The 13092-nt window shown below is 39.0% G+C and overlaps 1 protein-coding gene across 3 annotated transcripts; it reads left to right on the plus strand.

The window, feature by feature from the left end:
* The first annotated feature begins 4021 nt into the window (after positions 1 to 4021).
* On the plus strand, positions 4022 to 12265 carry slc38a9 (solute carrier family 38 member 9). 3 transcript variants are annotated; one of them, XM_028418503.1, is made up of 16 exons: positions 4022 to 4160; positions 4312 to 4396; positions 5132 to 5277; positions 6391 to 6520; positions 6631 to 6749; positions 6842 to 6905; positions 7081 to 7174; positions 7737 to 7907; positions 8493 to 8552; positions 8753 to 8962; positions 9042 to 9149; positions 10171 to 10277; positions 10384 to 10497; positions 10689 to 10837; positions 11040 to 11129; positions 11273 to 12265. In XM_028418503.1, exons 3-16 carry the CDS (start codon positions 5180 to 5182, stop codon positions 11436 to 11438), a joined length of 1680 nt encoding a protein of 559 aa, XP_028274304.1. In that variant the 5' UTR covers positions 4022 to 4160; positions 4312 to 4396; positions 5132 to 5179; the 3' UTR covers positions 11439 to 12265. The 3 variants fall into 3 exon arrangements, with proteins under 3 accessions (XP_028274304.1, XP_028274302.1, XP_028274303.1); XM_028418501.1 differs by having other exon boundaries at positions 4043 to 4168; XM_028418502.1 differs by having other exon boundaries at positions 4052 to 4171.
* The last annotated feature ends 827 nt before the right edge of the window (positions 12266 to 13092 follow it).

Raw genomic sequence — 13092 nt, forward strand, 5'->3', positions numbered from 1 at the left:
CCTTTGTCTCAGTCTGACACTGTAGGGTTCTGACTACTGTCGACTGTCAGTGTAGTCCATTTGAGAATGAAGAAAATGACCGGTCTCCATTTTTATTTTAAAACAACAAAAAAAAAGGTTTAAAAAAAGATCTTCGTAGTGATGGCAGTCAGTTCTTGAAAAGCACAGGATCAGTGTGGTTTGGTGTTCGTTGTACAGTCTGGTGAAGAGTGTCAACTTTATTGAGACAGTGAGTTCTTTTATTTTCATATAAATGGTGAGAGAGATATAAACACAAAGCACAACGTATTTAAAAAGTGATAGAATTCAAATATATACTCAATTCAACACTTTAAATTCAGAACAGGCCGACGGCGATTTCGGCTTAAGAGGCTAATTCGTGGAATTAAATGTTGCGAATGTTATACAAATACAAAGTATTTATTATAGTAAAAGTGCAATGGGAAATCATATGTCATTTAAATTCCAAATATCACTCCAAAAATAGCACTTTAAATAAAAGCTGCACTTTCGTTCTGCTGCTTTATAATCAGTTGAAATAGAGGGACCATTTCAATCCATGCCTTTGGTACACAGTGACAATCATGGATCCCCCCGCTCATAGAATCTGACCACAGTCTGCTCAGTGATGCGATTCAAACATTCATTCAGTCACCATATTAAATATCATCAGATGAACGGAGAATCTCATGTGAAATGAGCAAAAAAAAAAAAAAAGTTAAAGGTACAATTTGTAAAAACATAAAACATGCCTTTCTCCAGCAGGGGGTGCTGTTTTTTTTCTTTTAGTTTTTTTGATTAACACAATTCCATCTTTTGGCGCAAAATGGTGTTATATGGTCAAGCTGAGGCTAGCCTGTTAGCATCCTAACATAACTAGATTACCTGGTTTCTAATTGTTTAACGTTATTTTGGGTATTTTAGTAGTAAACAAACAAAGTTACAAATGTTTTTTTTTTTAAAAATATGGAACCACATAGAAGAGTTACAGATGATGTTTCATGTTTATGCTCATTTCACAGGAGATAAATGAGGTAACGATGTAAAGGAAAGGGGTCCCTACGTGTTGTTGTTTGTTTGTTTTTAACATGTATTTTCATCCACCGGATGTTGGATTCTTCATAAAAATAATTCATGCACTACAGAGCCAAAAAGATTATATAGAAATCTGAGACAGACTTTGATGATATTTTTAAGAAGACTGGTCTTATTCCACGATCAGTTATCATTCCCCAAAATCGAATAAATATGTTGAATAAATAATATGGTGGAAATTCTATGTAGGCATTTATAATAATGCCTTATTTAACCTTATTTGTATAATAAACAGTGGGTATTTTTTTATTTGTTATAAATTAAAAATAAAGATTTTACTTGATGCGTATTAAGGCATAAATAAATAATAAGTTAATTTAGTAACTAATTGCATTTGTAATTGCCTCTTGCTCTCTACAGACACCTGTGTTAAAATGAGAGTTACTAGGAGTCAAATGCACAGACTGAATTTGAGGAAAAGGAAGTGAAGCTCCGTGTAATAAAAGCCACAGTTGTAACTTCCAGCTAACACATCCCCTTCTTGCTTCAACTTTTAACTTTCGGTTCACTTTTAGCTGGATGGGCTTAATGCCAAAGTAACTTCCAGAAAATATCATTGGTACAATATTCAGAAGTGGTCAAGCTGATCTATTGTTTGTTCGAATGGTGACATGAATAGAGACCAAATCAGTCTCAGTCTTTGCAGTGATGTAAGAGAATTTGATTGACACATTCCTCTCTGACAGGGAACAGCATCCTGTGGTCAACCTGGGTTCCTGTTGTGTCATGCTTTCACAACGGAAACAAAGAATGAATGAGTTCAACTGAATGACTGAATGAATTCAACTCTGATGTATAGTAATGGAGCTAAAAAAAAAGTTCAAGCTTTTAACCATTTATTAATATGGTATTAATACTGGTCCTCCAGCACCAGGTGCTGTGTATATGTTGGCCACAGGTGCTCCTCCTTGTCATGCTGGACATTGCATTCATACATTTTGGGTGATAAAGATAATTCAGACATAGTGGTTGTATGGTCTATTGAGTCAAATCATTGTAACTTGACAGTAGAAAGCTACAGGTGGAGGGCTATGGGATGTTGGACTGGACTGTTAACAAAGATCTAATGTTTCCAACCCTGACGCCTTAAAGCACTTTTACAGTTTGACTTTGTTTCTGCTTATTTTTAATTCTTGTGCTTTTGTTTTAGTCGATAGAAATAATTAAAAAATAGTCAACAGACGGCTAGTTTTCATAGGATTGTTGCTATAAATGTGGATGACATAGACGCATCCAGGATGATCATTTAACAACAATACTTATTCAAAGAACAGAGGTGGAACTCTGACAGTGTATGTGTTTCTCTGTGGTCGTGCAGGTAGAGTGATGTGAATGTATGCGTACTGATGAAGACCTAATGGATTGCTGTTTTTGTTTTGCTTACAGTTCACCATCAGAGTTCTGGAGAGATATAGATGTTGAGTAATATTTTAAAAATGAACAGAAGTGAATAATAAAAAAAATGTGAAAAGGTGTAAATTTAGATACATGTAATGTAATACATTGGTGTGTCCTATAGTCCTGTAAACTAAGACTTAAAAAACAAGGGAGTTTTGTACTCTAGCACTTTCTTTACTGTGTACTGTATGAGTTCATCTTCTACATGTAAAGTACTGTATATTCATTACTTGCCTTGTAACGTTTGAGACGATGCTACGTTTAGAAATGGTAACCAAGAAAACAATGTTTTTAGAGTGTATGCATGCCAATGGTTGGGTCCCAGTATAATAGGAAAACTATATGAAAAATGGTGCTATGTTATATTATATAAAGGTGCTTATATGGACCCCAGCTGAATGCATGCAAAGAGGAACTATCAAAAGTAGAAAAATAAAAGAGAAAATTGATGTCTTACTGCTGTTCTCAAAACGTGCTGCTTCCCAAAGATGTCAGAAATTTGGAAAATCCAACTTTCTATTTGTTAAAATGCAACAGCCCTTCAAGTTAGTGTTCCAACTCTGGTTTACAGGACAGACCACGGGTCAGTGTGAGCACACAAAGTGTTACCTTCACCCTGTTTATTCTCCTCCAAACACACCTTAGTTGTGTCTGTTTGTTGGGAGGTAGCATTTTAACTCAGACAAAGAAAGTTTAAGTGTCGTCTATGTTCTTCCCTGTTTTTTCTTCTGAGCTCCGTCACTGGAGAGTGTCAGCTGGGAATGTCCAGCTTACTTTGTAACGCATTGTGTTTCTGAAATGCACAGTGAGTGGCAGATAACCTATGTTGGATCACAAAAGGTGAAGTCTAACTGTAAATATTATCAGTCTCCTCAACTCTCAAATGAATCAGAACCAGGATCAGACTGACTGTTTGTGGATCAAAGCATTATTAGTAGAGGATCCTCCACTTTAGAGGCAGTGAGGGGATTTTTATTTTTAAGAAAAGACAAATAATCTATTTACAGTTATACTGCCTTTGTGACAAAGTCTAAAACATTTACAGACAATCTAATGGCATCATTTTGTACTCTTAATTCTTCAAATGTTTAGTATATTAAAGTCATTGTTCTTGTAGCAGAGTTACTGGACAGCAGACATCAGTATAGTCTTGGAAAGGTAGTTTGAGTTTGGGAAACTTTGTGTTGATTATTGCTGGAAATGAACTTGGAAAATGAAATGTGTATGTTTATTGGTTGTACTGATCATTGTTCTTTTTATGTTTTCATTAAATGTTTTGCAGGATTATCAGTGCCCTCATTTGTTTTGTGCCATATGAACAACAACAGAAATAGTGGAAAAATTAATGGAATAGATACTCAATTAACCCGGAGGGAAATTCTATTCTATTCTATTCTATTCTATTCTATTCTATTCTATTCTATTCTATTCTATTATTATCCTTTTAGTGGCTATACTTCCGCCGACCAGCAGGTGGCAGTAATGCAGCTCAAACGCTTTTCCTGTCGTCAGAACAAGAGGAAAACGACGAAGAAGAATGAGCAGTAGAAAAAGTAGTAGAAGAAGAACAAACATAACAAGTTGTCTATCGCCGCTTCTGTCGCAAGAGGGAGGCGATTTGAATTTTAAAGTGTTAATCTCAGTCCCTCTACAGTCGGCAGTAACGGGTTAGCAGGTTGTATGTTATCTGTATTTATTTCCGGAACGTTAATTTATCTGTACGCACCGCTTGTATTTTAAAGAGGGGAAAACCCGCCGCTGTGTTGACATTTCTGATTTCTTTGCTCAACTTTGTGGTTGGACAATTTGCTGAGGCAGCAAACCTGAGATGAGCTGAAGGCACAAGAAAGGACCACTGGACTGCGGACGTCGGTACGGAGTTTAGCCCAAACATCGGGTGGAGGTGTGTGAATTTGATATTTTTTTAATTGACTTGTGAATTAGGTAGAAAACATAGCTTAGGTAGAACTGTCAGCGAAAAACAAAACGTCGCCTTCCGCGAATGTCTCACGTTTCCTGTACCGTGTGGCACAGCTTTCATTTCGTGTGGTGTATCCGTGTTGTCATGTGCCGTCGTGTTGGCTGTGTATGAGGTTATCTTTTGTGGATACTACAGTAGCAGGTTTCTAGGATGCTATCACTGCTGGGGAGAAGATAAGAGCATGTTTGTTTGTCAGTAGCTGCAGTATATTGATATAACAGGTTAGTGAAGTGTGAGGGAGGGGTGAACAGAGTTTATGCAAAAACTCACCTGCACTAATGTAACATTATAGTTTTGAGGGAAATGACATTGACTTATGAGCACCTTAGAAACAAAGCACTACGATTAATGTTAACCTATATGATTGATACTAACTCCATACAGCATCCTGTGGTTCATGCATGACCATATTGGTGACTAAGTGTTAATTAGGGTACAACAAATCATGTGATTTGAATCCTGAGTCTGAAAATCCACTCAGCACATATTCCACTGCTTGTCCATGTGTTACCTAGAAAGTAGGAAGGAGGAAAGCAGCCTGCACAAAGCTTTTGAAAATGTCATCTTTACTGTAGTGCACTACAGTAAAGATGACATTACAATAATGTTTTATGGTTATTGTCGTGGCATCTGATCAGATTTTATATTCCCTCAAAGTCAGGTGATGAGAGTTGAGAGCCTTTAGCCTAAAAGTCGGGGGGAAACATGGAGGACGACAGCAGGCCTCTGCTTAGCTCAGAGCAGACTGGAGAGAGCTACTCGTACAGAGGATCCACGGACTCACTGGACATTAAGACTAAAAGGTACGTGGCTCTGTAACACTAGCCAGTGTGCAGTGTGTATGAGCATTGTTTGTGTAACTAGATAGAGAATAAGCCACTTTTTGAGATTCAGCTGTGCACAGTGGACACGGAATGAAAAAGCTCCTATATTTGTTTTACCAAAGTCACAATAATAAAGAAAGACAATCTAGCTTTTTTTATGGAGAACAAAGTTCAACAATGAACACTGACAGCACTCCATGTCACTAGAATTTTAACATACCTGAAACAAAAGTCGAAATTAACAGCATTCAAGATGTGGCCTTATATTAAAAAAAGTCCTTGTGGCCCATGGACAGACCTGTCACAACTGGATTTTGGTTCATTTTAAGATGGCTAATACAGCAAATTCATATATGAGCAGGGTCATAAACAAAAACTAGTGCAGCACAAGGGCCTGTAAGATATGAGAGAAAAGGCTGCCATTTATAAAGTCAATGTTTCACATGTACAACACTGGCAGACCAAGTGGCTTGTCCAGTTTGTTTACATAACTTAAGATACTGATCAAAAATATTGTATTACGGTATGTACAGCTTTCGCTCCACCTACTCTCACACACAAGCAACAACACCAGAAAGCAGGAGAAAGTTGATTTCATTTTTTTTCTGAACTCCATCTTACCTGAGCTGAGCTGCCCCACAGCGTTTTTTTTTTCCCTAAGCTGACAGTGTGTATGAGATAATAAACAAGGTGCTTTCTATGAGCTGGACTTCCTGGAATTCATTTCACAAGCACATGCTAAGATGTTAGCTGCATGAGTGTGTGTTTGTGAGTTTGGCACCCCCACCCCCCCAGCATCATGCCCAACTGTATTAGCTGTTTGTGTGAATTCTAATCCAGTTAAGTATTTCACAGTGGCCACCTAGCTTTCTAGGACACAAAGCATTACAAACACTATCAAGCAGGTCATACACACGTGAATGTTTTATGTATAAGGATCAATTCGAACTTGTAAAGTTTTGTGTCTTTGTATGTGTATGAAGTAATTCAATATATGAATGCAGTAACTTTTCATTTACATTTTTAATTTAATATATCTGTAAAAATGCTCCTTCTGGCTGAAAGGCCTGATCTGATATGTTTGTTTTCCAGACCTTTCTATGTGGAGCCCAGGAACATTGTAGATTTTGACCCACAGGAGAGAGTCTCTGCTGAGGCTGCTATACTCAACAGCAGAGTCCATTACTACAGCAGACTGACCGGCTCCTCTGACAGACTGTTGGTAGGTTCAGCTACAGCCACTGGATGCATTATTTTACCACAGTTCAGTTATACTATATTGTGTCAAACCCTTATCTAACCCCTTATCTGTATGTTTTTATGTCTCTCCAGAGTCCTCCAAACCATGTGATCCCCTGCCCAGAGGAGATCTACATCTACAGCCCACTGGGGACGGCTTTCAAGGTGACAGGCAGCGAGCACGGCTCCAAAAACCCTAGTATCATCACCATGTAAGCCCCGTCACAACATCAGTTCTTCACATTTCCTTTATATATAAGTCGATGTGTTTGACCGCTTTGATCATCTTTTTCTCCCCTATCAGATTTGCTATATGGAACACAATGATGGGAACATCTATACTCAGCATACCTTGGGGTATAAAGCAGGTGATTTCAAGCGCTTTTTGTCCTCGACTTGTTCAAAGCCTCATCTAAAATGACGGCTTTTGTGTTGATGTCAGTTAATTCTTAAGTGCAGGATTGCAGTTTGTGCGCAAAGAAAATTTGTCCTTCAGGACAAAAACTGAGAACTGACCAGTCAGTGTTGACTTCATCCTTTCAGGCTGGTTTCACTCTGGGGGTCCTCATCCTTATTCTCACAGGCCTCCTGATGCTGTACTGTTGTTACAGAGTTCTCAAGTCCACAAAGGCAATACGTAAGTGCTGCTTTCTCCATTAAGAATTCATTATGATTACTGGAATCATGAAATTCAGTTTCAAGTTGTTCTCTTATGGTACTGAAACTGAAACTGCTAGGCTTACATGTAAAGAAATATTTGACAGTGTCATAATCAGAATATCAAAGTCTCCTTTAGGATGGTGAGTTATCTTGTACTAATTGCTGGAATGATGAGTATCTGTAGTCTGCACGTTTTCCCGTGGGTGCGGCGCTTTTAGAGTGTACACGCCAGCCTTCACACCTCATTGAAACATGCAAGGGACACATTATATCACAGTTCTTATGATTAGACCTCACAGGATCTGAACGTTTAGACACAGTCCTGGCTGAAAATGTTTGCTCAGTGAGAGATATTTTATTATTCAGATAAAACTGACTTCACATAAAAGTGCCTGGTTTTCTTTGAACCAATAGACTTTGGACACTATGCGTTACAAGGGCTCTATCCTGCATATATGTGTGCTTTGAGTTGAGATTTGACCCTTAAATGTTGCATCTATTGTTTGACTTTAAAGTATTATTCCCTGTGTTCCTTCCAGCCTGTGTGGACACATCCGACTGGGAATTCCCTGATGTTTGTAAGTACTATTTTGGAAAGCCTGGTCAGTGGTTAAGCTTGTTCTTTTCCATGGTGTCGCTTATTGGAGCCATGGTGGTCTACTGGGTCCTCATGTCCAACTTCCTCTACAACACAGGACAGTTCATCTACAGTAAGTCACAATGTGTCTGTCATTAAAAGAGAGGAAGTAGAAAGCATTCATATATGCATATCAAACGTAGAAATCCTGCAGTCAGCCAAAAAACTTGCTGATTCCTATAACTGCGACTAGCATTCGCTAGTCGCAGTTGTGGCTTCATAGTCGCGCTGACGAATGCAAAATTATTTTTTTTTATTTCTTAATGATGTCAGATGGTTAGTGTACATGCACCCACAGTGCTCGTGCTTACCTTTGGTACTTAAACCTGATACCTATGGTATCTTATCTATTTTGCTAAAACAGTGTAACAGTTACACTACAGTTACTACACAGCAATGGGCAACTTAAAACTTACATTTCTTTCACTTTGGATCTTTAAAATGGAGCTGATGTACCTCTGTACCACATGCAGAGCTAATGGTGGTTGTATGTCTTGGAAAAAGTGAATTCACACTCACTGCGCTATTTTGGTAACACACGAGAACACATGCTTATAGACTATGATAATTTTGTGCAGACTAATGTGAAAGTATTTAGTTCCTCTAAATTTGCAAGACAAGCTTTCTGTGTGCTGACGGCTTCCTCTTGTCTCTACAGACAATGTTCACAATATCAACATGTCAGATTCAGAGTTTGGAACCAATGGCTCAGACAGAGGTAAGTCTTTTGTATGTGGGCTTAAAATCTTACAATGTAACAGTATCTGCAGATAATGGCGAAGGAAATAAGGGTGATGATTGATTACCCGGAATAACGTGGAATTTTTAGAGATGGATTAATCCTGGAATTATTATGTCTACTAGAAAAGAGTGTTGGTGTGCTGCACACTTCATATTCAGTTTCCTTTTGTTCACCAGTGCTGTGTCCATACCCAAACATGGGACCTGGAGGGAACAACAGCATCAGCACATTATACCTCAACAACAATGGAAACGATACGTCTGACGACAACTCTTTTGCGCATTATTGGAGTAAAAATAACACTATCCCTCTCTACCTCATCATCCTGCTGCTGCCGCTGCTCTGCTTCCGCTCCGCGTCCTTCTTCGCAAGGTTCACCTTCTTGGGTAAGATAAGACCAAAAGCTGCAATGTTTTGGATACACAGTAGAGTGTACAATGTTGTATGTCATTTTGTCTTGTTTAGGCACCATATCAGTGGTCTACCTGATTGTGCTGGTCACTATCAAAGCGGCCCACCTTGGCTTCCACCTGGAGTTTCACTGGTTTGATTCAACCGAGTTCTATGTCCCAGGTAAACTACCTGCTTACCTTACCCTGTAGCAATCATTGGCGTTTAATCAACAAAATATTGATACATATAAAAAAACTAAGTAGACCCTTGGCTTTAGAAGCTTTATCAAAAATAACGTCATGTCAGCCTTTTGCATATCCCCTTGTTAAAAAATCTACCAATATACTAATGTGCTTTTTGGACAGCAAAGGCTTTTTGGCATGCCTCCAGTGCAGGTCAAGTTTGTGCTACGTCTTCCTGACTATAGACGTATGCACTTTACTGTCAATATTTTTATTGAACTTTACCCATAGACAAACACAAAACAGGCCAACAGTTCAAACAGCATCAGAGGGAAAAGTGCCGTCATCACAGAGGGAGAGATAACACCTCAGACTTCCTTGTATGTTCAACACTATCGGATACTTTTTAACACACAAACAGACCAGTACAAACAAATGCAAGCCTTAGTTAATTAAACAACAATAACACGTGTCATTGTTACATGTCATTTGTTTGAGCACATCATCTTTATCTGTGGGAAATGATTGAATGATTCCAGATAAGAAATCAGCAGTTTTCTCTGGATGAACTTTTTCACATGACTGTGTGACGACTTTAAGTCTAGATAGTGAATAAGTGGCACCATGGTGTTTATCCCTCTAACTTGTCGCCCCTGTTATTGATATGTATGTAGCATTGTATGGGGTTTTTGAATCAATCATGGTGCAGCAGGTGTTAATCATCACATATTTGTCAGTTTGTTCCTGTATATTATACTGAAGAAGTGGACGGAGAGGGGAATGTGTGGCAGAGTGACTTAGGAATAAAAGTTTGACCTCAGACACTACTACACAAGCATCCATGAACTCATGGATAGACTGATCAGCATTTTGGTGGTCAAAATAAAGGTCAGTTGACCTGGCAAAATATGTCCAAAATGCAGAAATGTTTAATAGAATGCAGCAGGATTTTGTCCTAAAACCTGAATATGTGTTTTAATTATATATATATATATATGTGTGTCATTCTGTTGTTTCAGAGTTCAGACTTCTCTTCCCTCAGCTGACTGGTGTCCTCACTCTGGCCTTCTTCATTCACAACTGCATCATCACTCTAATGAAGACCAACAAGCACCAAAATAACAATGTGAGTCTTCAAAATAATTCTCCCTTTTATATGTTTTTTTTTTTAACCTCAGAAAATTCTGCAATGTCAAATCGAGCAGATGTAAACTGTGTTTTGATGTTTTCAGGTGCGGGACCTGTCTGTCGCCTACCTTCTAGTAGGCCTCACCTATCTGTATGTGGGAGTGTTGATCTTTGCTGCCTTCCCCTCACCTCCTCTCTCCAAACAATGCATTGAACCAGTAAGATTTACACTTAGATTTTTAACATCTATATCTCTGTCACACAATGTTGAAAGCAAACCCTTGGATGTCAAGTGTTTCTGGTCACTAGTTACTACACTAGAAAATATGATAATAGAGAAAATCTTTAAACATTTCACTGTCTTTATCCTGTCTCTTACATTATTAAAGTACTTATTTCTGTCTTCCAGAACTTCTTAGATAACTTCCCCAGCAGTGATGTGTTGGTGTTTGTGGCTCGGACGCTCCTGCTGTTCCAAATGATCACAGTCTACCCTCTGCTGGGGTACTTGGTGCGGGTCCAGGTGATGGGTCAGATCTTTGGCAAGCATTATCCCAGGTATTACTGAAGAATGTGTTCATTAATGTTCTTAACGTTTTCAATTTCTAATGGTAACAAACAGAAGTATGCTTTAGTTGGATCAAAGATAACCTTGAAATCGGACTGAGCAGGCAGACTGGATTCTCATGTTGTGATCCTATAAAGTATTGTTAATGCACAAATTCCTTCATTCTGAACTTATTTCATGGTCTCTTTTTAGTTTTTTTCACATTCTGCTACTAAACGCCTTAATTGTTGGCGCTGGAGTTCTGATGGCCATGTTTTATCCCAACATTGGATCCATCATACGGTATGTTCCAAGTTTCCTGTTCACTTATGTAGGATCAAAATCAGGGTGTCAATTCCTCAACATGCATTCAAGTTTATTTGTTAGTCTGCTTGTGATTCTGTCATGAATTTTATGTGCTATGTGCTTTCTGTCTCTCCTTGCAGGTTTTCTGGAGCAACATGCGGCTTGGCTTTAGTCTTCGTGTTTCCTTCCGTGGTCCACATGATCGCCCAGAGACAGCGGGGGACTCTCAGCTGGCCGTCGGCTGTCTTTCACAGTTTCCTGATCGTGCTGGGCATCGCTAACCTGCTCGCCCAGTTCTTCATGTAGGAGGCATTCAGAGGCAGGTTTAAAAGATGTGAGAGAATTCAGGTGTCATATATTTGAAGTGTAGTGTATAGTATTAAAGTTTATTACTACAGCGTATTTATCTCACAAACACCACAACAGACGGATTAATATCTGTGGCTCTGCTGTGAGATTGAATGTCAGGCACCTGCTATCGGATTGTTGTGGTTTGATAAATATATCTTTTTATTTTCTTCATGTGATCCAGCCCAGTGATGGGTTTCCTCCGATTACATTAATTATTCCTGCCTGGACTGATCACAGACATGCCCGACCGGATCATGTAGACACAAAGGAATTTTGAGCAGCAAGTGGGCAGGAAGAATACAAACGATAAAGAATTTAGCTGAAAACAACTGTAGCCGTCGCACTAATGGTAGTGTGGACAGGGCTTTAGCAGTGATGACAGTTACAGGCCACCATATATATACCTATGAATTATAATGTTGCTGTTAATTTGGGTGTTGCAATAAGCCTCTGAACTTAAAAGCTGATATTGTGTTGTTGTGTTCACGTTTAGTTTTTGTTGCCCCCCAGTGGTGAAACAGAAAATGTGTTACATGTGATTAAGCACGATTTTATGATCACTCAGCAGTTATATGTTGCTGACAGCGGTGGATCATCTCACTAATGTTTATGTAAAGTCTGTGTGTGTTTTTGGGGCACAGCCTTGTAATTTTTATGAGAAGTGTTGATTTCCACAGTGGACACGTTTACACAATACCTGTTTTGTAGATGCTGCGTTCAGTGTGTTGTATTTTACTAATGATGGGATAGACAAAGGGAATAAACCATATCAGTCTTGAGAACTTTGCAGTCTGAATGCTTTTCATTAGATAACAGCACAGAGTAAAGATGGAGAGGAATGTAGGGCGAGGAGAGATGACATGCACCCTTGCCCTGAATTACCCTGCCTTTTACTCATTTAGTTGATAATTTATGAACCCACATGGTAGTGGCCCAGATTTAAAGCCAGTACTTATCTTTGCACACATCTACCACTAGCAATACACACCAACACAGAAAGTATTGGTGGTTATGTTACAGTATGTATTCTGCCATGTGAATATTAACTTCCAATAACAATGAAGGTCTTATTAGCATTTACAGAAATAAGATGCTCATGGCACCCTGTCTTCGATCATTACTGTAACAAATGTAATCTGAGCCTTGACTGTAAGGGCTGTGCATAGATCAAAGTCATAGTGGATCATTGTAGAGGATGCAGTGTCCCTTTTCTATCCACCGCATGTTAAAACATCTGGAGCTGTATTGCTTATATGCACACAGTGCCTCAGGAAGTACTCATCACTTTATGGAGGTGTCTCTCCATAAAGCAGGCACAGGCAGGATGAATCAGGCCATAAACTGCCTGGTCCAGAGTTCAAATCTGGAAACAAACGGCCAACACTGTTGTGTCCTCTGGACAAGTGTCTTGACTGTCCTCCGACTGTAATCCCAGACTTAAAGCACATACAGCGTCTTTGGAGAGACCTGAAGATGACAGTTAACAGATGCCTCCCATCTAATCTGATGGAGCTTGACAGGATGTGCCAGAAAGAAGGGGATAAACTGCATAAATCCCTGTGTGAAGAGCCTTAACAGCCAAAGGAGCTTCGACAAGGTGCTGAATTAA

Source organism: Parambassis ranga, chromosome 12 (assembly GCF_900634625.1).
Source record: "Parambassis ranga chromosome 12, fParRan2.1, whole genome shotgun sequence".
Taxonomy (NCBI): Eukaryota; Metazoa; Chordata; class Actinopteri; family Ambassidae; genus Parambassis; species Parambassis ranga.